The sequence below is a fragment of the Rhincodon typus genome, chromosome 1 (genome assembly GCF_021869965.1).
Source record: "Rhincodon typus isolate 14 chromosome 1, sRhiTyp1.1, whole genome shotgun sequence".
NCBI lineage: Eukaryota > Metazoa > Chordata > Chondrichthyes > Orectolobiformes > Rhincodontidae > Rhincodon > Rhincodon typus.
The window spans coordinates 2196627-2220120 of NC_063332.1; the positions used below are offsets into that span (position 1 = coordinate 2196627).

At 45.1% G+C, this 23494-nt stretch overlaps 1 protein-coding gene across 1 annotated transcript in view; it reads left to right on the forward strand.

Moving 5' to 3' along the window:
• LOC109934034 (disintegrin and metalloproteinase domain-containing protein 19-like) overlaps positions 1-23494 on the forward strand; it is a 145370-nt gene that overhangs the window by 61604 nt on the left and 60272 nt on the right. Inside the window, exon 6 of the mRNA XM_048600087.1 lies at positions 3661-3838. Coding sequence (XP_048456044.1) covers positions 3661-3838 — 178 coding nt within the window. The remainder of the gene's footprint in view (positions 1-3660; positions 3839-23494) is intronic.

Genomic DNA, 23494 nt, shown 5'->3' on the forward strand with positions numbered 1-23494 from the left:
TCTCCATCTGAACTGAGAAGCCCGGGCTCAAATTTTAGTTCACATCTCGCTTGCTTCCTTTGCACATCACTCTAAATCTATGTGCTCTTGTTTTTCTCTTCTATGAACAGCTACAACTCCTCCCTCTCTGCTCTATCCCCTTGCTCATTATTTTGAAAACCTCTATCAAATCATGTGTATTTACTTGTTGAACCTGGATACTACCTTTTTGCGATTCAAACATGACAAAACCCAAGCATTGTGCATCTTACATCTCACCAATCTTTCACCATTTAGAAAACATGCTTCTTTTTTATTCTTACATTCAATATGGCCAATTTCACTTTTATTTCATTTTATACGACACAAACTACAGACACAGATAGTAGGAACTGCTGATGTTGGAGTCTGAGATAACAAGGTGTAGAGCTGGATGAACACAGCAGGCCAGGCAGCATCAGAGGAGCAGGAAAGTTGACCAGGGGAAGGTGGCTCTGAAATAAATATAGAGAGGGGGAAGTTGTGATAGAAGGTGGATAGTGGAGCAGATAAGTGGAGAGAAGATGGACAGGTCAGGGAGGCAAGGATGAAGCTAGTAAAGGTAAGTGTAGGTGGGGAGTTGGGATGGGGGTTGGTCAGTGAGGAGGGAGGGACGGATAGGTGAGAGAGAAGATGGACAGGGCAAGGAGGCGGGGACAAGAGGGGGTGCTGATTTTGGGGTGAGGTCGGGAGTGGGGAGATTTTGAAGGGTTGAGGTGCTGAGAACACAAGAGGGCGTTTTCGACCACTGTGGGGGGGAAATTGCGGTCTTTGGAAAACAAGGATATCTGGGATGTCAGGGAGTGGAACGTCTCATCTTGGGAGCAGATGCAGCAGAGGAATTGGGAATAGGGCATCGCATCCTTGCAGGAAGGTGGGTGAGAGGAGGTGTAGTCTAGGTAGCTGTGGAAGTTGGTGGGCTTGAAATAAATATCAGTTTCCAGGTGGTTACCAGAGATGGAGACAGAGAGTTCAAGAAAGGAGAGAGAGGTATCAAAGGTGGTCCAAGTGAACTTAAGGTTGGGGTGGAAGGTGTTAGTAAAGTGGATGAACTGTTCGAGCTCCTCGTGGGAGCACAAGGTGGCGCTGATACAGCCACCGATATAACGGAGGAAGAGGTGGGGGATAGTGCCAGTGTAGCTGCGGAAGAGGGACTGTTCCACTTATCCTACAAAGAGGCAAGCATAGCTTGGGGCCATGCAGGTATCCATGGCCACTCCTTTCGTCTGTAGGAAGTGGGAGGAGTTGAAGGAGAAGTTATTAAGGGTAAGGATGAGTTTGGTTAGGCGGATAAGGGTGTCGGTGGAGGGGAATTGGTCCGGCCTGCGGGAGAGGAAGAAGCGGAGGGCTTTGAGTCAACCTGCATGGGGAATGAATGTGTATAGGGACTGGATGTCCATGGTGAAGATGAGGTGATGAGGGCCAGGGAATCGGAAGTTTTGGAGGAGGTGGAGGGTGTGGGTAGTGTTCCAGATGTAGGTGAGGAGTTCCTGGAACAGGGGGGAGAAAATAGAGTCAAGATAAGTGGAGATAAGTTCGGTGGGACAGGAGCAGGCAGAGACAATGGGTCGACCCGGGCAATCGGGTTTGTGGATTTTGGGAAGGAGATAGAAATGGGCGGTGCAGCGTTGAGGAACAATGAGGTTGGAGGTTGTGGGTGGGAGGTCACCTGGTGATGAGGTAATGGATGGTCTGGGAGATGATGTTTTGGTGGTCAGGGGTGGGATCACGATCAAGGGGGCGGTAGGAGGAGGTGACAGAGAGTTGGCGCCTGGTCTCAGCGATGTAGAGGTCAGTGCACCATACCACAACTGTGCCTTCCTTGTCCGTGGGTTTTATAGTGAGGTTAGGGTAGGAGCGGAGGGAGCGGAGGGCTGCACGTTGTGTGGGGGAGAGGTTGAAGTGAGTGAGAGGAGTGGAGAGGTTGAAGCAATCGATATCGCGACAGCAGTTAGAGATGAAGAGGTCGAGGGAGGGTAGAAGGCCTTGGGGTGGTGTCCAGGAGGAGGGGGTGTGTTGGAGGTGGGAGACGTGGTCTGTGGGGGGGGGTTAGACTCGCGATTAAAGAAATAAGCGCGGAGGCAGAGGCAGTGGAAAAAATGTTCAACGTCCAGGTGTGAGTAGTATTCATTGATGTTCGGGTAGAGGGGGATAAAGGTGAATCCTTCACTGAGGACTGACCATTCGTCCTCAGTGAGGGGGAGGTCTGTGGGGATGGTGAAAACCCGTCAGGGCCCAGGGCTGGTGTTAACTGTAGAGTTGCTAGCTGTAGGGGTGGTGGGCGGAGCGGCATCAGCGGTGGGCGGAGCGGCATTGGCGGTAGGCGGAGACAGTTGTGTGCACAGCCTAGGCCATCGCGGAAAGCAATCTCCCATCCATAGACTATATTTACACTTACTGTGGCCGCAGAAATGCTGCCAACATCATCAAAGACCCCTCTCATCCCAGTAATACTCTGTTCCAACCTGTTTCTTCAGGCAAAAGATACAGAAGCTTAAACACATGCACCAACAGGTTCAAGAACAGCTTCTTCCTTGCTGTTATCAGACTGCTGAACGGACCTCTCTAATTTCAAGTCTAATGTTGACAATGCTTTTGTGCACCTCCTGTGCAATCGTAACCTTGTAAGTCTCACTCTGTATGCACACTATGATCTGTATGTCCTTGTTTGCTACGATCTGCCTTTACTGCTCACAAAACAAAACTTTTCACTCTACTTCGGTACATGTGACAACAATAAATCAGATCAAAACAAATGACTCAGTTTGCCAGAACTTTGCACACTCATCTGACCTATCTATATCTCTTTGTAGCCTCCTTAGGTCCTTTTCGCAACTTACTTTCTTACTTATTCACATTTCCTCAGCCAATTTGGCAACCATAGTCTCCATCCTTCATCTAAATCATTTATATAGACTATAAAGAGTTGAAGGCCAGCAGTGATCAATAAGGTCAGCAACAAGCCATTAATTACATCTTCTAATCCAGAAAAGGCCTATTTATGACAACTCTGTTTCCTGGCAGCCAAACAATCTCTTATCTGTGACAATATGCTACCCCTTACATCATGAGCCTCTCTTTTCCATAATAACTTTTGATGTGGCACCTTATCAAGTGCTTCTAGAATATTAAGGACACTTGTTCCCCTTGATCCATTGCTCATGTAACTTCCTCAAGTAATGAGGGGGAGGCAGTGGAATTTTGATAATGTCACTACACTAGCAATCCAGAACCCCAGTTAATGTTCTAGGGACATCAGTTAGAATCCTGCTTTAATAGATCGTGAAATCTGAATAATAACCTTGACATAAATGTTAATCTAACAGTGACCATGAAACCATCGATCGTAGGAAAACCCTATCTGGTTCATAAATTCCTTTAGAGAAGGAAATTACTGTCTTTACCTGGCATGTGACATGTGACTCTATACCCACCAAAATGCGACTGATTCTACACTGCCCCCTGGGCCATCATAGGTGGGCATAAATGCTGGCCAAGCCAGCCAACAATGCCCACATCCTATGAACGAATATTTTAAAAACAAGTTTACTTGGTTCCACTTCTCCACCTGTAATTTTGTCTTTTCTGGCTTTCATGTTTTCCTTGTCCCTCTTTGACATTCTTGTGCATTTTTATCTTCAGTTCAGTTGTGCCAACAGCCTTCAGCAGTTGCAGCCGACAGGACTTGGTGAATAGCATCAGCCGTGGTCTCGGGATATGTCTGTACAACTTACCGAATCTTGACCAGCTGGTCGCAGGCCGTGAGTGTGGGAACTTTTTCTTAGAGAAAGACGAGGAATGTGACTGCGGCAAACCTGTGGTAAGGAGAAGACAGAGGAGTCTGGTCATCGGGCTTCACAGTGGGACCTTACAAAACAGCTTTTATTCTGTAGAATAGAGGCTTCGTGTAAATGTAGAATTGGTTCCAAGTTGAATTTCAAATTGTAACTGGAACCTGTTGATTTAGTTTTGACAAGTTTTTGCCTTAAAACAAGTCCAAGGCTTGAAAAAAAACTGTTCATCTCATGGCTTTTATGTAAATAGGAACTATCTAAATTATTCTGCAAATAATAATGATGTGAGAAAGATCAGATCAAATCAGAGAAGATTCATTTCATTTAGAGAGGCAAAGTTTATCGTTAGTATGGCTTTATCAGGGGGAGGTTATGCCAAACAAATCTGATTGAACTTTTCCAGGAGGTGACCAAGAGTATCGAAGAAGGTAGGGGAGTTGATGCAGTTTATATAGATGTCAGTAAGGCCTTTGACAAGTTCCCAAATGGGAGACTGTAAAAAAAACTACATAACTCATGAGATATAGGGTAACTTGGCAAGTTGGATGCAAAATTGGCTCAGTGACAGGATACAGAGTGGTGGTAGAAGGCTGTTTGTATGATTGGAGCCTGGTGTGCAGTAGTGTACCACAGAAATCAGTGCTGGGTCCCTTATTGTTTATGATATTCATAAATAATATAGATGAGTATTGTTAAACTAGAGAGGGTTCAGAAAAGATTTATCAGGATGTTGCCATGAACGGAAGGTTTGAGTCACTAAAATAGGCCAGATACCCTAGGACTTTTTTCACTGGGGTCATTGGAGGTTAAGGAGTAACCTTATAGAGGCGTATAAAATCATGAAGGGCATAGATATGATGAACAGCAAAGGTTTTGTTCCCCAAGGTGGGGGAGTTCAAAATTAGGAGGTATATTTTTAAGGTGAGAGGCGAAGATTTAAAAAGAACTTGAGGGGCAACTTTTTTACACATAAAGTGGTTAGTGTGTGGAATGAACTGCCAGAGGAAGTGGTGGATGTGGGTACAGTTACAACATTTAAAAGACATTTGGATAAGTACATGAATAGGAAAGGTTTGGAGGGATAAGGGGAAATACAGGAAGAGATTTAATTTGGGAACATGACTGACATGGACTAGTTGGACCGAAGGGTCTGATTCCATGCTGTATGACTCTATGGCTCTATAAGTAAGTTTAAGAATGACACAAAGATTGACTGGTTGGTTTAAAATGAGGAACCATATGTGGAGGTGCCGGTGTTAGACTGGGATAGACAAATTCAGAAGTCACACAACACCAGGTTATAGTCCAACAAGTTTATTTGAAATCACAAGCTTTCAGAGCGCTGCTCCTTCATCTCGTGAAGGTACAGCGCTCCAAAAGTTTGTGATTTCAAATAAACATATTGGACTATAGCCTGGTGTCAAGTGACTGCTGACAATGAGTAGGAAAGTGTTAAGTTTCAGGAGGATATAAACACATTGGTCAAATGAGCAGATCAGTGCCAGATAGAATTCAACGCTGATAAATGTGAGATGATACACTCTGGACGAAGTAAGAAGGCAAGTGAGTTACTCAATGAATGGCAGGTAGCTAGGTAGCTCATAAAATCTTGGGTGCTTGCCTACAGATCTCTGAAAGTGGCAGGACAAATTAATAGGTTAATCAAAATGGCATACGGGATGCTTGCCTATATCAGTTTATATTGGAGCTGTACAGAATTTTGGTTAGGCTACAGCTGGAGTATTGCATGCAGTTCTGGTCACCACACTATCGGAAGGATGTGACTGCACGGGATGGGATGCAGAGGAGATTCACCAGGATGTTGCCTAAGTTGAAGCATCTTAGCTATGAAGCTCAGGTTGGTTTCTTCAGAGCAAAGAACTTTGAGGGGAAATCTTATCGAGTTGTGTAAGATTATTAAGGAGGGACTTCGGGGGGGTGGGGGGGTGCGGAAAGAAAGCAGCTGTTTCTCTTAGTTGATGGGTCAATAATAAGGAGACATAATTTTAAAGAGAAAGGCAGGAGGTTTAGGAGACTTCAGCAAAAATGTTTTCACCCAGAGAATGGTGGGAATCTAGAAAGCACTGTCTGGGTGAGGAGTTGAGGCAGGAAACCTCAGACCTTTAAAAATGCAAGACTGAGAACTTGAAGTGTTATAACATTCAAGTCTATGGGCATAGTGTGAGAAAGTGGGACTGATGTAGATTGTGTATTTTTGACAGTATAGAGTCAATGGGCTGAAGGGCCTCTTCTGTACTATATGATTCCATGATACCATGATAAATTGCTTTAGTGATGTTGGATGAGGAATACATATTCAGTTAACAACAAGGAGAATTCTCTTGTTCTCAGTACAGACCTTGAATTTAACTGCAAAGTTTCAGAAGTCATTTATTTTGCATCTATTAGACAAGTACAAGAACACTAAATTTCAAACGATCACAACAACTTATCCTGAAGCAGTAAAAGAATGCTGACGGGTTGGCAAACTGATAGTAATTGGTTGAGATGTTGCCATGGAGAGAATAATAGGGAAGTTCCAGCCAATTCAAAAAGGATTCAAGGCTTGAACATAATTGTTTTGTTTTCAGAAAGTTAGCCCCTGTATATGAATTTTTTTTCCTTTATTCATTCACGGGATGAGGGTGTCGCTGGCCAGGCAGCATTTATTGCCCATCCCTAACTGCCCAGAGAGCAGTTCAGAGGTAACCACATTGCTGTGGGTCAGGAGTCACATGTAGGCCAGACCAGGTAAGGATGGCAGTTTCCTTCCCTAAAGGACATTAGTGAACCAGATGGGTTTTTCCTGACAATCGACAACGGATTCATGGTCATCATTAGACTCTTAATTCCAGATACTTATTGAATTCAAATTCCACTGTCTGCCATGGCAGGATTCGAACCCAGGTCCCCAGAACATTATCTGAGTGTCTGGATTAACAGTGCCACGATAACATCACTCGGTCATCACCTCGTCCATGTGTTCAGTTCTGAACTTGACCGATTATCTTCAATTATTTCTTAGCGTTGCTACTGCCACACCCAAGATTGTTCACCAAGGATTGCTTTTTTAATTTATTTATGGGATGTGGGATCTAGTGGCGAGGCCAACATTTGCACATCCTGAATCGATATGGAGATGTTTGAAATCTGCAATCTTGAATGTTGCAGTCTTTAGGGGTTAGGATACGAGGAAGGGATTTCCAGGATTTTGATCCAGTGACAATGAAGGAACAAACACACACACACCCACAACTCTTTCTCCAATACATCGATGATATCATCAGTGCTGCTTCCTTCTCTCATCTGGAATTGGAAAAATTCATCAATTTCACCTCCAATTTCCACCCTGCCCTCACTTTCGTCTTGTCTATCTCTGACTTCTCCCTTCCATTCCTCTACATTTCTGTTTCTATTTCTGGGGACAGACTGGTCATTAATATCCACTACAAACCCATTGACTTCCACAGATACCTGGACTATACATCCTCACACCCCTGTAAAGATGGAGTCCTGTAAAGACTCCATCCCATTCTCTCAGTTCCTCCGTCTCTGACATACATGTTCAGACGAGGCCAACTTCGAAAAGGGAGCCTCCACAATAGCCACCTTCTTCCTCAACTGAGGATTCTCCAGCACCTTTGTTGACAGGGCTCTCAACTAAGTTTGACCCATCTCCCTCACTTCCGCCCTCACCCCTTCTCTTCCCTCCTACAGCAGTGATAGGGTTCCCCTTGTCCTTACCTACCACCCCACCAGCATCCACATCCAGAAGATCATCAGACGCCATTTCCGCCACCTCCAGTAAGATGCCACCACCAGACACATATTCCCTTCCCCTCCCTTGTCCGCTTTCCACAGGGATCGTTCCCTCTGGGATACCCTGGTCCATACTTCCTTCACCCCCAGTACCCCCCCACAGCCCTATGGCACCTTCCCCTATAACCGGCGAAGGTGCAACACTTGCCCATTTACCTCCTCCCTCCCCAGCATCCATGGGCCCAAACATACCTTCCAGGTGAAGCAACACTTCACCTGCACTTCTCAGAATCTAATCTACTGCATTCACTGTTCACAATGTGGTCTCCTCTACATTGGGGAAGCGAAGCGTAGACTGGGTGACTGCTTCATAGAACATCTAAGTTCTGCTCGCAAAAAAGACCCTCAACTACCTGTTGCATGCCACTTTAACGCACCACCCTGTTTCCTGAGCAACATCTCTGTCTCTGGTTTGCTGCAGTGTTCCAGCAAAGCTCAACACAAGCTGGAAGAACAACATCTCATTTTTGGCTTGGGGACCCTGCAGCCCTCTGGACTCAATATCGAGTTCAATAATTTCAGAGCCTAACTCTCCCATGTCCCAGCTCCCTCCCCACCCCAACACACCAGGCCTTGTTACCACATAGCCTGCCATTACACACCCCGTGTTGTTAGTCACTAAGAGACCCCATTAACAACTATTCATCCTCCTAGCCTGATCATTATTAACTCTTTGTCCAACTGCTCTTCTCTCTTTTTAGGCTCGATCCTATCATTTACTCCCTACCCCATCCCCCTCCCTTTTTTCTGCATATAAACTGACGTTTCCCCAGCCACCATCAGTTCTGAGGAAGGGTCACCGGACCCGAAACATTAACTCTGATTTTCTCCTTCACAGATGCTGCCAGACCTGCTGAGCTTTTCTAGCAACTTTGTTTTTGTTCATGATTTACAGCATCTGCAGTTCTTTCAGTTTTTATATGGTCTTTAAACATATTTGTTTGAAACATTCAATTCAGATTTCATCATCTTGCCATGCTAAGATTCAAACCCACGCTCACAGAATACTTGTGAGGTTCCAGATTACTCGCCCAGTGATATTCCCATTACACTATCACCTCCCCAGTGTGACAATGACAAAATGACAGACACAGCTAACCACAAAATCAGATCATAGCTCTGCAGTCCTGTCACACCCAGTTGTGAGTGGTGCTGGACCATCAAAAAATCCATTTGAGGACAAAGGTTCATAAATATCCCAATACTCATTGATAGGAGCATTCAACATCAGACAAGTCTGAAGCATTGCAGCAATGTTCTGATAGAGGTGCTGAGTGAATGATCCGTCTCATAGAAAATAGAACATAGCGCAGTACAGGCCCTTCGGCCCTTGATGTTGCGCCGACCTGTGAAACCAATCTGAAGCCCATCTAACCTAAACTATTCCATTATCAAACATATGTTTATCCAATGACCATTTAAATGCCCTTAAAGTGGGCGAGTCTACTACTGTTGCAGGCAGGGCATTCCACGCCCTTACTACTCTCTGAGTAAAGAACCTACCTCTGACATCTGTCCTATATCTATCACCCCTCAATTTAAAGCTATGTCCCCTCGTGCTAGCCATCACCATCCGAGGAAAAAGGCTCTCGCTGTCCACCCTATCTAATCCTCTGATCATCTTGTATGTCTCTATTAAGTCACCTCTTAACCTTCTTCTCTCTAATGAAAACAGCCTCAAGTCCCTCAGCCTTTCCTCATAAGACCTTCCCTCCATACCAGGCAACATCCTGGTAAATCTCCTCTGCACCCTTTCCAATGCTTCTACATCCTTCCTATAATGCGGTGACCAGAACTGTACGCAATATTCCAGCTGCAACATGACCTCATGGCTCTGAAACTCAATCCCTCTACCAATAAAACCTAACACACCGGACGCCTTCTTAACAACCATATCAACCTGGGTGGCAACTTTCAGGGATCGATGCACATGGACACCGAGATCTCTCTGCTCATCCACACTACCAAGAATCTTACCATTAGCCCAGTACTCTGTATTCCTGTCACTCCTTCCAAAGTGAATCACCTCACACTTTTCCGCATTAAACTCCATTTGCCATCTCTCAGCCCAGCTCTGCAGCTTATCTATGTCCCTCTGTAACCTGCAACATCCTTCAGCACTATCCGCAACTCCACCGACTTTAGTGTCATCCGCAAATTTACTAACCCATCCTTCTATGCCCTCATCCAGGTCATTTATAAAAATGACAAACAGCAGTGGCCCCAAAACAGATCCTTGAGGTACACCACTAATAACTGAACTCCAGGATGAACATTTCCCATCAACAACCATCCTCTGTCTTCTTATAATTAGCCAATTTCTGATCCAAACCGCTAAATCACACTCAATCCCATGCCTCCATATTTTCTGCAATAGCCCACCATGGGGAACTTTATCAAACGCTTTACTGAAATCCATATACACCACATCAACCGCTTTACCCTCATCCACCTGTTTGGTCACCTTCTCAAAGAACTCAATAAGGTTTGTGAGGCACGACCTACCCTTCACAAAACCGTGTTGACTATCCCTAATCAAATTATTCCTTTCTCGATGATTATAAATCCTATCTCTTATAATCCTTTCCAAGACTTTACCCACAACCAAAGTAAGGCTCACTGGTCTATAATTACCAGGGTTGTCTCTACTCTCCTTCTTGAACAAGGGGACAACATTTGCTATCCTCCAGTCTTCTGGCACTATTCCTGTCGACAATGACGACATAAAGATCAAAGCCAAAAGCTCTGCAATCTCCTCTCTAGCTTCCCAGAGAATCCTAGGATAAATCCCATCTGGCCCAGGGGACTTATCTATTTTCACACTTTCCAGAATTGCTAACACCTCCTCCTTATGAACCTCAATCCCGTCTAGTCTAATAGCCTGTATCTCAGTATTCTCCTCGACTACATTGTCTTTTTCCTGTGTGAATACTGACAAAAAAAATTCATTTAGCGCCTCTCCTATCTCTTCGGACTCCACGCACAACTTCCCACTACTGTCTTGACTGGCCCGAATCTTACTCTAGTCATTCTTTTATTCCTGACATACCTATAGAAAGCTTTAGGGTTTCCTTGATCCTACCTGCTAAAGACTTCTCATGTCCCCTCCTGGCTCTTCTTAGCTCTCTCTTTAGGTCCTTCCTGGCTAACTTGTAACTCTCAAGCGCCCTCACTGAGCCTTCACGCCTCATCTCTACATAAGCCTCCTTCTTTCTCTTGACAAGAGATTCAAGTTCTTTAGTAAACCACGGTTCCCTCCCTCGACCACTTCCTCCCTGCCTGACAGGTACATACTTCTCAAGGACATGCAGTAGCTGTTCCTTGAACAAGCTCCACATTTCAATTGTGCCCAGCCCCCGCAGTTTCCTTCTCCATCCTATGCATCCTAAATCTTGCCTCATCGCCTCATAATTTCCTTTCCCCCAGCTATAACTCTTGCCCTGCGGTATATACCTATCCCTTTCCATCGCTAAAGTAAACGTAACCGAATTGTGGTCGCTATCACCAAAGTGCTCTCCTACCTCCAAATCTAACACCTGGCCTGGTTCATTACCCAGTACCAAATCCAATGTGGCCTCGCCTCTTGTTGGCCTATCTACATACTGTGTCAGGAAACCCTCCTGCACACATTGGACAAAAACTGACCCATCTAAAGTACTCGAACTATCGCGTTTCCAGTCAATATTTGGAAAGTTAAAGTCCCCCATAACAACTACCCTGTTACTTTCGCTCCTATCCAGAATCATCTTTGCAATCTTTTCCTCTACATCTCTGGAACTTTTCGGAGGCCTGTAGAAAACTCCCAACAGGGTGACCTCTCCTTTCCTGGTTCTAACCTTAGCCCATACTACCTCAGTAGACGAATCCTCATCAAATGTCCTTTCTGCCACCGTAATACCGTCCTTGACTAACAATGCCACACCTCCCCCTCTTTTACCACCTTCCCTGATCTTACTGAAACATCTAAACCCCGGAACCTGCAACAACCATTCCTGTCCCTGCTCTATCCATGTCTCCGAAATGGCCACAACATCGAAGTCCCAGGTACCAACCCATGCTGCAAGTTCACCCACCTTACTCCGGATGCTCCGGAGTAGACACACTTCAAACCACCTTCCTGCCTGCTGGTACACTCCTGCGACCTTGAAACCTTATTCATGACCTCACTACTTTCAACCTCCTGTACACTGGAGCTACAATTCAGATTCCCTTTCCCCCTGTTGAATTAGTTTAAACCCTCCCGAAGAGCATTAGCAAATTCCGCCCCCAGGATATTGGTACCCCTCTGGTTCAGGTGTAGACCTTCCCATTTGTGGAGGTCCTACCTCCCCCAGAATGAGCCCCAATTATCCAGGTATCTGAATCCCTCCTTCCTGCACCATCCCTGTAGCCACGTGTTCAACTGCTCTCTCTCCCTATTCCTCGCCTCGCTAGCACGTGGCACGGGTAACAAACCAGAGATAACAACTCTGTTTGTTCTAGCTCGAAGCTTCCACCCTAGCTCCTTGAATTTCTGCCTTACATCCCGATCCCTTTTCCTACCTATGTCATTGGTGCCTATGTGGACCACGACTTGGGGCTGCTCCCCCTCCCCCTTAAGGATCCCGAAAACACGATCCAAGACATCACGGACCCTGGCACCTCGGAGGCAACACACCAACCGTGAGTCTCTCTCATTCCCACAGAATCTCCTATCTGTCACCCTAACTATGGAGTCCCCAATGACTAATGCTCTCCTCCTCTCCCCCTTTCCCTTCTGAGCAACAGGGACAGACTCTGTGCCAGAGACCTGTACCCCATGGCTTACCCCTGGTAAGTCGTCCCCCGCAACAGTATCCAAAACGGTGTACTTGTTATTGAGGGGAACGGCCACAGGGGATCCCAGCACTGTCTGCCTGTTCCCTTTCCGTCCCCTCACAGTAACCCATCTACTTTTTTCCTGTACCTGAGGTGTGACTACCTCCCTGTAACTCCTCCCAATTACCCCCTCAGCCTCCCGAATGATCCAAAGTTCATTCAGCTCCAGTTCCCCAGCGCGGTTTCCGAGGAGATGGAGTTGGGTGCACTTCCTGCAGATGAAGTCAGTGGGGACACTAGTGGTGACCCTTACCTCCCACATTCTACAGGAGGAGCATGCAACTGCCCTAACATCCATTCCCACTGTTCTGAATTCCCAAACAGACTATTGAAAAAAAAACTGGTAACCTTACCAAATCGGCGCTCAGAACCTTCTTTTTTGGTTAGAGGAGGAGGATGGGTGGGAGACACTACCTCAGTAGTGTTTTGGGTAAAGCAACCGCCCAAATATATTACCTCACTTACTCAGCCGTCCCGTGTCCGCTCCTGCTCAGCGTGCGCTCTGCCTATTCACGAGGTAAGTCCCGGCAGCCCCCTGGTCCTCGCTTTCACTGCTGCTGCAAAAACGGAGTTACACGAGGTAAAACTTTTATAATGGAAAAGCTTACCTTCCCAGGGTGCCCTCGTGCTTCCTCCCAGACTCCCGCCACCGAAACAACTGAAGTCATCATCAGTCATCAACAGAACTCCCCAGCATCATAGATGCTAATCTTCAGGCAATTTGTTCCAAGTAATATCAAGAAACAGCTGAAGGCTCTGGAATTTAAAAATCTATTGACCTTGATGATGTTCTGAAAATAGTCCTGAAGATACTTTCTGTGCCCCAGAATTTGCCATGCCCCCAGGCGAGCTGTTTCAGTATAGCTAACTCACAACAATCAAGATGAAAATGTGAAAATTGCCCAGGTGTGCTCTATGCACAAAGCAGGACAAATCCAACATAATCAACTATTGTCCCTTCTTCTACTCTCTATCTTGAGTATAATGGTGGAAGCTGTCATCAAACATAAAATCTAGCAGCAGAAGTAGGCCATTTGGACATTCGATAATGACTGAGCCCCTATGTCACTGTAATATTCCACTTTCTTTCCATACCCCTTGATGCCTTTAAAATCTAAAAATTATTTATCACTTTCTTGAATATCTGCAGGCACTTGTGTTCCACCTGCTATTTTTTATTCATTTGTGGGATGTGGGCATCACTGGCTGGCCAGTATTTATTGTCGGTCCTGGCTGCCCTGAGGAAGGGGTTGGTGAGCTGTCTTCTTGAGCCGCTGCAGTCCCAGTGCTACAGATAGAGTGTGTGGTAGTGTGCTCTGTACAGAATTCCAAAAGTTCACTATTCTTCGAGTGAAGAAGCTTATCCCCATCTAAATGGTCTATCCTGTACCTGAAGATTGTAACCCCTGGTTCTGAACTCCCCAAACAGGGAAAGTATTCTGGAACAAAGACAAAGTTGCTGGAAAAGCTCAGCACGTCTGGCAGCAACTGTGAAGGAAAAAGACAGAGTTAACGTTTCAGGTTCGGTGACCCTTCCTTCATATCCCCTTTCATTCTTCTAAACTCTCACGATTACAGGCCCAGTCACATCAATCTCACCACTGTCACCTTATCAACAGCAGGAGCTTCTCAGTGATGCCCGGCTTGGGTTCCACCAGGGCCATGCGGCTCCGAACCTCATTACAGCCTTCATTCAAACATGGACAAAAGAGAAGAATTCCAGAGGTGAGGTGAGAGTGACAGCCCTTGACATCAAGACTGCATTTCACTGAGCATGGCATCAAGGAGCCCTAGCAAAACCGGAATCAATGGGTATCGGGGGAAAACTGTCTACTTGTTGGAGTCATAACTGCCACAGAGGAAGTTGGTTGTGGTTGTTGGAGGTCAGCCATCTCAGCTCCAGATCGTATCTACAGGAGTTGCTCAGGGTAACCTTCCTCACTGCTTCATCAATGACCTTCTCTCTATCATAAGCTCAGAAGTGGGGATTTTCACCAATGATTGCACAATGCTCAGCACCATTTGTGACTCCTCAGATGTTGAAGCAGTCCATGTTCAAAGGCAACAAGATCCGGGCAACATCCAGGCTTGGAAATAGCAAGAACTGCAGATGCTGGAGTCAGAGTCAACACAGTGTGGAGCTGGAGGAACACAGCAGGTCAGGCAGCATCAGTGGAACAGGAAGGGTTGTGATGAAGGGTCCCAACAAAATACGCCAAGGGTCCCAACAAAATACGCCAACTTTCCTGCTTCTCTGATGCTGACCTGCTGCGTTCCTCGAGCTCCACACTTTGATGACAACATCCAGACTTGAGCTGGCAAGTGGCAAGTAACATTCCCACAACACAAATGTGAGGCATGACCAATTAAAAAAAAAACAATCTAATGACTGACTCTCGACATTCAATGCTGTTACTATTGCTGAATCCCCCACTATCAACATCCTGAGGGCTACCAATGACCAGACCCTGAAGTGGGCCAGCCATTTAAACATAGTGGCCACAAGGACTGGTCACAGGCTAGAAATCTTATGGATAGAAACACATTTCCAGTTTCCCCAAAGCCACTACACCATCAACCAAGCACAAGTAAGGATTGTGATGCAATGCTCCCTTCTGGCTTAGATGGATGCAGCTCCAACAATAATCAAGAAGCTTCACACCATCCAGACCAAAGGAACCCACTTGATTGTCACCACATCCACAAACATCCATTCTCCCCAACATCGACTACCAATTGCAACAGTGCATACTGTCTACAGATGCACTGCAGAAATTGACCAAGACTATTCAGCTAGAACCTTTCAAAAACGTACAATGATATTGGGGCAGCATGGTGGCTCAGTGGTTAGCACTGCTGCCTCACAGCACTAGGGACCCAGGTTCAATTCTACCCTTGGGCGACTGTCTGTGTGGAGTTTGCACATTCTTCCTGTGTTTGCGTGGGTTTCCTCTGGGTGCTCTGGTTTCCTCCCATGGTCCAACAATATGCAGGTTAGGTGAATTGGCTATGTTAAATTGCCCGTAGTGCTCAGGGATGTGTAGATTAGGTGGGTTATAGGGCTGGGCTGAGTCAGGGTGGGATGGTCTGAGGGTCGGTGTGGACTTGTTGGGCCGAAGGCCTGATTCCACACTGTAGGGATACGATTCTGTGAGCCATCTAGAAGGTCAAGCACAGCAGATTCATGGGAACACCCTTCAAGTTTCCCCCCAAGGCCAATCACCATCCTGAAATATATCACCGCTTTTTCACTGTCACTGGATCAAAATCCTGGAATTCCCTCCCGAAGGGCATTTTTGATTAACCTCTGCTAAAAGGACTATGGAGTCCGAAGAGATAGGAGAGGTGCTAAATGAATATTTTTCGTCAGTATTCACACAGGAAAAAGACAATGTAGTCGAGGAGAATATTGAGATACAGTCTATTAGTCTAGACAGGATTGAGGTTCATAAGGAGGAGGTGTTAGCAATTCTGGAAGGTGTGAAAATTTATAAGTCCCCTGGGCCGGATGGGATTTATCCTAGGATTCTCTGGGAAGCTAGAGAGGAGATTGCAGAGCTTTTGGTTTGATCTTTATGTCGTCATTGTCTTCAGGAATGGTGCCAGAAGACTGGAGACTAGCAAATGTTGTCCCCTTGTTCAAGAAGGGGAGTAGAGACAACTCTGGTAATTATAGACCAGTGAGCCTTACTTCGGTTGTGGGTAAAGTGTTGGAAAGGATTATAAGAGATAGGATTTATAATCAACTAGAAAGGAATAATAATTAGGGATAGTCAACACGGTTTTGTGAAGGGTAGGTCATGCCTCACAAACCTTATTGAGCTCTTCGAGAAGGTGACCAAACAGGTGGATGAGGGTAAAGCGGTTGATGTGGTGTATTTGGATTTCAGTAAAGCGTTTGATAAGGTTCCCCATGGTAGGCTATTGCAGAAAACATGGAGGCATGGGATTGAGGGTGATTTAGCGGTTTGGATCAGAAATTGGCTAGCTGGAAGAAGACAGAGGGTGGTGGTTGATGGGAAATGTTCATCCTGGAGTTCAGTTACTAGTGGTGTACCTCAAGGATCTGTTTTGGGGCCACTGCTGTTTGTCATTTTTATAAATGACCTGGATGAGGGCGTAGAAGGATGGGTTAGTAAATTTGCGGATGACACCAAAGTCGGTGGAGTTGTGGATAGTGCGGAAGGATGTTGCAGGTTACAGAGGGACATAGATAAGCTGCAGAGCTGGGCTGAGAGGTGGCAAATGGAGTTTAATGCGGAAAAGTGTGAGGTGATTCACTTTGGAAGGAGTAACAGTAATACAGAGTACTGGGCTAATGGTAAGATTCTTGGTAGTGTGGATGAGCAGAAAGATCTCGGTGTCCATGTGCATAGATCACTGAAAGTTGCCACCCAGGTTGATAGCGTTGTTAAGAAGGCATACAGTATGTTAGGTTTTATTGGTAGCGGGATTGAGTTTCGGAGCCATGAGGTCATGTTGCAGCTGTACAAAACTCTGGTGCGGCCGCACTTGGAGTATTGCGTACAGTTCTGGTCACCGCATTATAGGAAGGATGTGGAAGCATTGGAAAGGGTGCAGAGGAGATTTACCAGGATGTTGCCTGGTATGGAGGGAAGGTCTTATGAGGAAAGGCTGAGGGTCTTGAGGCTGTTTTCCTTAGAGTGAAGAAGGTTAAGAGGTGACTTGATAGAGACATACAAGATGATCAGAGGATTAGATAGGGTGGACAGTGGGAGCCTTTTTCCTCGGATGGTGATGGCTAGCACGAGGGGACATAGCTTTAAATTGAGGGGTGATAGATATAGGACAGATGTCAGAGGTAGGTTCTTTACTCAGAGAGTAGTAAGGGCGTGGAATGCCCTGCCTGCAAAAATAGTAGACTCGCCCACTTTAAGGGCATTTAAGTGGTCATTGGATAAACATAGGATGATAATGGAATAGTTTAGGTTAGATGGGCTTCAGATTGGTTTCACAGGTCGGCGCAACATCGACGGCCAAAGGGCCTGTACTGCGCTGTAATGTTCCATGTTCTATGTTCTATGGTAGTTCACCATCACCTTCTCAAGGGCAGCTAAGGGATAGACAATAATTGCAGGCCCATGCCCACATCACATGAAAGGATAAAGAAAGCACATTGAAACATGCAACATGCATTGATACCTGACTGGAACATCAATCACAATTTGTGGTTCGATCCTGGAATGGGACTTGTACCCCTCACCACAGCCTTCAACACATTATCGATGACGATAAGCGCCTTACCAAAATCTTCCCAACGCCTCCACTTCTCGCCTTTAAACAACTGCCAAACCTTAAACAGACCATTGTTCGGAGCAAACTACCCAGCCTTCAGCACAAAATCAACCACAACACTATAAAATCCTGTCATGGTAACCTCTGCAAGACATGTCAGACCTTCGACATGGACACTACTGTCACACAGGAGACAACCACCCACCATGTGCACGGCACATACTCACGTGACTCGGCCAACGTTGTCTCTCTCACACACTGCAGGCAAGGATGCCCCGAGGCATGGTATATTGGTGAAACTATGCAGAAGCTACGACAACGGATGAATGGACACAGCGCAACAATCACCAGTCAGAAATGTTCTCTCCCAGTGGGGAAACACTTCAGTGATCAAGGACATTCAGCCTCAGATCTTCAGGCAGACTTTGGGATACACAACAACGCAGAGTTGCCAAGCAGAGGCTGATAGCCAAGTTTGGTACACATGAACAAAGTCTCAACCAGGATCTCGGGTTCATGTCACGCTACAGGTCACATACACACTATCTCTCTCTCTCCCCCTCCACACACACCACATTCTCTCTTCACCAACCCCTCAACACACACCATACTCTCTCTTCCCCCTCACTCACATACAACCTTCTCTCCCCCTCTTCATTCACACACACCCTCTCTCCCCCTCCCCTCACTCACACACACCCTCTCTCCATGCCTCCTCTCTCTCTCACACACACATGTACACACACATTAATCTATGGAGTGAATTTGTATTTGCAGATACATTCTATTTTGTCCAAAAAGCATAGAACTTACAGACAGTCAGTCAATGTGGCGTTTTATGAATTCCTACTCTAAAAATAAAACCAGTCTGACTCCAAACTAAGACACAAACAGATTTTAATCAAGATCTCACACATGCATTATCTGTTCTGAAATGTCACCTCTTCTTTAAATTAATAAAACCTTTAGTTCCCTCAGGATCATGACTTAAAAGGAATTCAGGGATTTATATATACATATTAATCGATTAAAACCTTCTAACTGATTAAAGATTTAACAGCATCTTAGGTTTGTTTAGTACATCCTCATCACTAGTGTGAACGTTTGATCTTTCACATATAAATCGTCTGTCTGATGTTACCTCTCTCACCAACTCCTGAAGAAGGACTGAGGCTCCGAAAGCTTGTGTTTTCAAATAAACCTGTTGGTGTATAACCTCGTGTCATGTGATTACTAACTGAACAGCAGCGAGTCAGAGTGATCCACTTCTGAAGGATCGTGCTCTGAAGAAATCGTATGGGACACAAACACGAACTCTGTTTCTACCTTCAGCTGCTACCAGACCTGTTAAGTGTTTTCTTTCCAGTCTTCTCTGGGTTTGTTTCAGATTTCCAGCATCAATAATATCTTGCTTTTATTCAAGTAATCCATTGCAATGCTTTACAATAACTGGTATTTTCTGTGTTTGTATTGTCCTCAGGAATGTTCTGACCCCTGCTGTGAGGCCTCAACATGTAAATTCAAAGCTGGTGCAAAATGTTCTTCAGCTTCTAGCTTGTGCTGCAATGACTGCAAAGTAAGAGCTCATTGGATCATTCATTGTAATATTAGACAGGTTCAGAGTGGGAAAATCCATTTGAAATTTTTATTCAGTTGAAAAGTTATTTGCCTTTCAGACATAGTGCAGCAGCAATGAATGAGTAAAACGTCCAGCACCCTAAGCATTAATAATGGAGCATAGAGAACAGGGCAAGGAGGTGATCTTAAAGCTGTGTAAATGCCACAGCTTAAGACAGATGGGAGGTCATTGGTCAGAGCTGAGAAAAGATTCATAGAACTGAGTTTAAGTCATTGAGGCAGATAGGTTGGAGAGGTCGGCACTGTTTCTTTCACGAAGAAGAGAGTTTCAGACTGAGTCTCTTAAACACAGAGTTAAAGACACTTGCAGAGTGGCTTTCAAATCTACAATCATTCAATAAAGAAGATGACCACTGCATTCTCCAGGGCAATTAGCAATGGGAAATAAATGCTGGCCTAGCCAGCAATATTCACAACTACTGAACAACGAACAAAGAAAATTACAGCCTAGGAACAGGCCCTTCGGCCCTCCAAGCCTGGACCGACATACTACCCTTCCAGGGACCGTATCCCTCTATTCCCATCCTATTCATGTATTTGTCAAGACGCCCTTTAAAAGTCACTACAGTATCTGCTTCCACTCACTCCCCCGGCAGCGAGTTCCAGGCACCCACGAACCTCTGTGCAAAAAACTTGCCCCTCAAGTAACTGACTCTTCCACCCTGGGAAAAAGCTTCTGACTGTTCACTCTGTCCATGCCCTTCATAACCTTCTAGACCTCTAACAGGTCACCTCTCAACCTCCGTCATTCCAGTGAGAACAACCCAAATTTCTCCAACCTCTACTCATAGCTAAAGCCCTCCATACCAGGCAACATCTTGGTAAATAAAAACCAAAAGAACTGTGGATGCTGATAATCAGGAAGGGTCACTGTACCCGAAAGATTAACTCTGTTTTCTCCTTCACAGTTGCTGCCAGACCTGCTGAGTTTTTTCAGCAACTTTGTTTTTGTAACATCTTGGTAAATCTTTTCTGTACCATCTCCAAAGCAACATATCCTTCTGCTAGTGTGGCGACCAGAACTGAACACAATATTCCAAATGCGGCCTAACCAAGGTTTGATAAAGCTGCAACATTACCTGCCAATTTTTAAACTCAATGCCCCAGCTGATGAAGGCAAGCATGCCGTATGCCTTGTTGACTACCTTCTCCACTTGCATTGCCACTTTCAGTGATCTGTGTACCTATACACACAGATCCCTCTGCCTATCAGAACTTTTAAGGGTTCTGCCATTTACTGTATATTTTCCGTCTGGGTTAGAGCTTCGGAAATGCATTACCTCACATTTTTCCAGATTAAACTCCATCTGGCATCTCTGCCCAAGCCACCAACCAATCTATATCCTGCTGTATCCTTTGATGGTCTTAATCTCCTTCCAAAATTCCACCGACCTTTGTGTCATCGGCAAACTTACTAATAAGAACTGTTACAGTTTCCTCCAAATCATTTATATACATTACCAATAGCAAAGGTCCCAACACTGATTCCTGAGGAACGCCAATAGTCATAGCTCGCCATTCAGACACACATCCTTCCACTCCTACCCTCTGTCTTTTATGACCGAGCCAGTTTTTTATCCATCTTGCAAGCTCACCTCTGACCCTGTGTGACTTTACCTTCTGTGTCAGCCTGCCATGAGGGACCTTGTCAAAGGCCTTACCGAAGTCCATGTAGACAACATCTACTGCCCTACTCTCATCAATCATCTTCGTCGCTTCCTCAAAAAACTCAACCAAGTTAGTAAGACACAACCTCCCCTTCACAAAACCATGTTACCCCTTGCTAATATGCCCACTTATTTCCAAGTGGGAGTAAATCCTATCTCGAAGAATCCTCTCCACTAATCTCCCTACCACTGACGTACGGCCTGTAATTAGGTGGATTATCCTTGCCACCCTTATTAAACAAGGGAACAACATTAGCTATTCTCCAATCCTCTGGGACCTTCCCTGTAGTCAGTGAGGATACAAAGATTTCTCTCAAGGTCCCAGCGATTTCCTCCCTTGCCTCTCTCAGCATTCTAGGATACATTCCATCAGGCCCTGGGGACTTGTCTACCTTAATGTCTTTCAAGACCCCCAATACCTCCTCCCCTTTGATCTCAACATGACCCAAACTATCTACCCACCCTTCCCCAGACTCATCATCCACCAAGTCTACCTAGCCCATTTCCTCTGGCTCCACACATAAATTCCCTGCCCTGTCCTTCAGTAGGTCAACCCTCTCCCTGTCTCCCCTCTTGCTCTTTATATATGTATATAAAGCCTTGGGATTTTTCTTAATCCTGTTGGCCAATGACTTTTCATGACTCCTTTTAGCCCTCCTGACTCACTGCTAAAGTTTCTTTTGAATTTCCTTGTATTCCACCCTTGCCTCATGTGATCCCAGCCTCCTAGCCTTGACAAATGCTTCCTTTTTCTTTTTGATTAGGCTCATAATATCTCTTGTTATCCAAGTTTCTCTAAACTTGCCATACTTATCCTTCATCCTTACAGGAACGTGCTGGTCCTAAGTTCCTACCAACTTACACTTGAAAGCCTCCCACATACCAGATATTGATTTGCTCCCAAACATCTGCCTCCAACCTACATTCTTCAGTACCTGCCTAATATTGTTGTAATTAGCCTTCCCCCAATTTAGCACCTTCACCTGACAACTACACATATCTTTGTAAATCAGTACCTTAAAGCTTACTGAATAGTGATCACTGTTCCCGAGCTGCTCCCCTACTGAGACTTCAACCAACTGGCCAGGCTCATTCTCCAATATTAGGTCCAGTACATCCCCTTTCCTAGTCACTTGACAACAACCCCTTCACAAACTACCTACCCACCTTCACTTGAACACGGAGGGTGTCTTGATGAAGTCCACCTTCTGGAAATGGTGACTGCAATGATTGTCACCATTGTCCATTCTACTAGTCACATCCTCAAAAAATTCCAGAAGATTTGTCAAGCATGATTTCCCTTTAGTGAATCCATGCTGACTTGGAACAATTCCGTCACTGCTTTCCAAATGTTCAGTTATTACATCCTAATAATCGACCCCAGCATTTTCCCCACCACCAATGTCAGGCTAACTGGCCTATATTTCCTGTTTTCCCTCTCCAATCTTTTTTAAAAAGTGGTTACATTTGCACCCCTCCAGTCCATTGGAACTCTTCCAGAGTCTACAGAATGCTAGAAAATGATCATCAATGCATTCACTATTTCTAGGACCACTTTCTTAAGTAATCTGAGATGCAAAAAATCAGGCCCTGGGGACTTATTGGCTTTTAATCCCATCAATTTCCCCAATACCATTTGCTGACTCATAAACATTTCCTTCAGTTCTTCCTTCATGCTTGACACTCTGTCACTTAGCATTTCCTCAAGGTTATTTGTGTCCTTAGTGAAAACAGATCCAAAGTATTTGTTCAATGGTCTGCTATCTCTTTGTTGTCCATTATGAATTCACCTAATTCTAATGTTTGTCTTCACCAGTCTTTTTCTCTCCACATATCTGTAGAGCTTTTGCAGTCAGTTTTTATGTTTTCTGCAAGCTTACTTTCATTTTCTATATTCTCTTTCCAAATTTGTCCCTTTGTCCTCCTCTGCTGAATTTTAAATTGCTCCCAGTCCTCAGGTTTGCTGCTTTTTTTGGCCAATATATATGCCTCCTCTTTGGCTTTAACGTTATCCCTGATTTCTCTTGTTAGCAATGGTTGAGCCACCTTCCCTGTTTTACTCTTATGCCAGACAGGAACGTACAATTGTTGAAGTTCATCCATGTGTTCTTTAAATGTCTGCCATTGCCTATCCACTGTCAACCCCTTAAGTATCTTTGGCCAGCTTATCCCAGCCAATGCATGCCTCATACCATCAAAATTAGCTTTGGATTAGCTTAGTCTCTTCATTACTCATCCAATGATATTTGTTACGATCGATCTGATGTTAACATAGCACAAGTCAGATCTCAGAGTGAAACCTGGCTTCTCAGATCCCACGGAAGTTAGTTATTGAACACACTCATAGGAGGCTGACAGTGTACATCCAACACAAAGAATAAAATTGTTTCAGAGATAGTAGGAACTGCAGATGCTGGAGAATCTGAGATAACAAGGTGTAGAGCT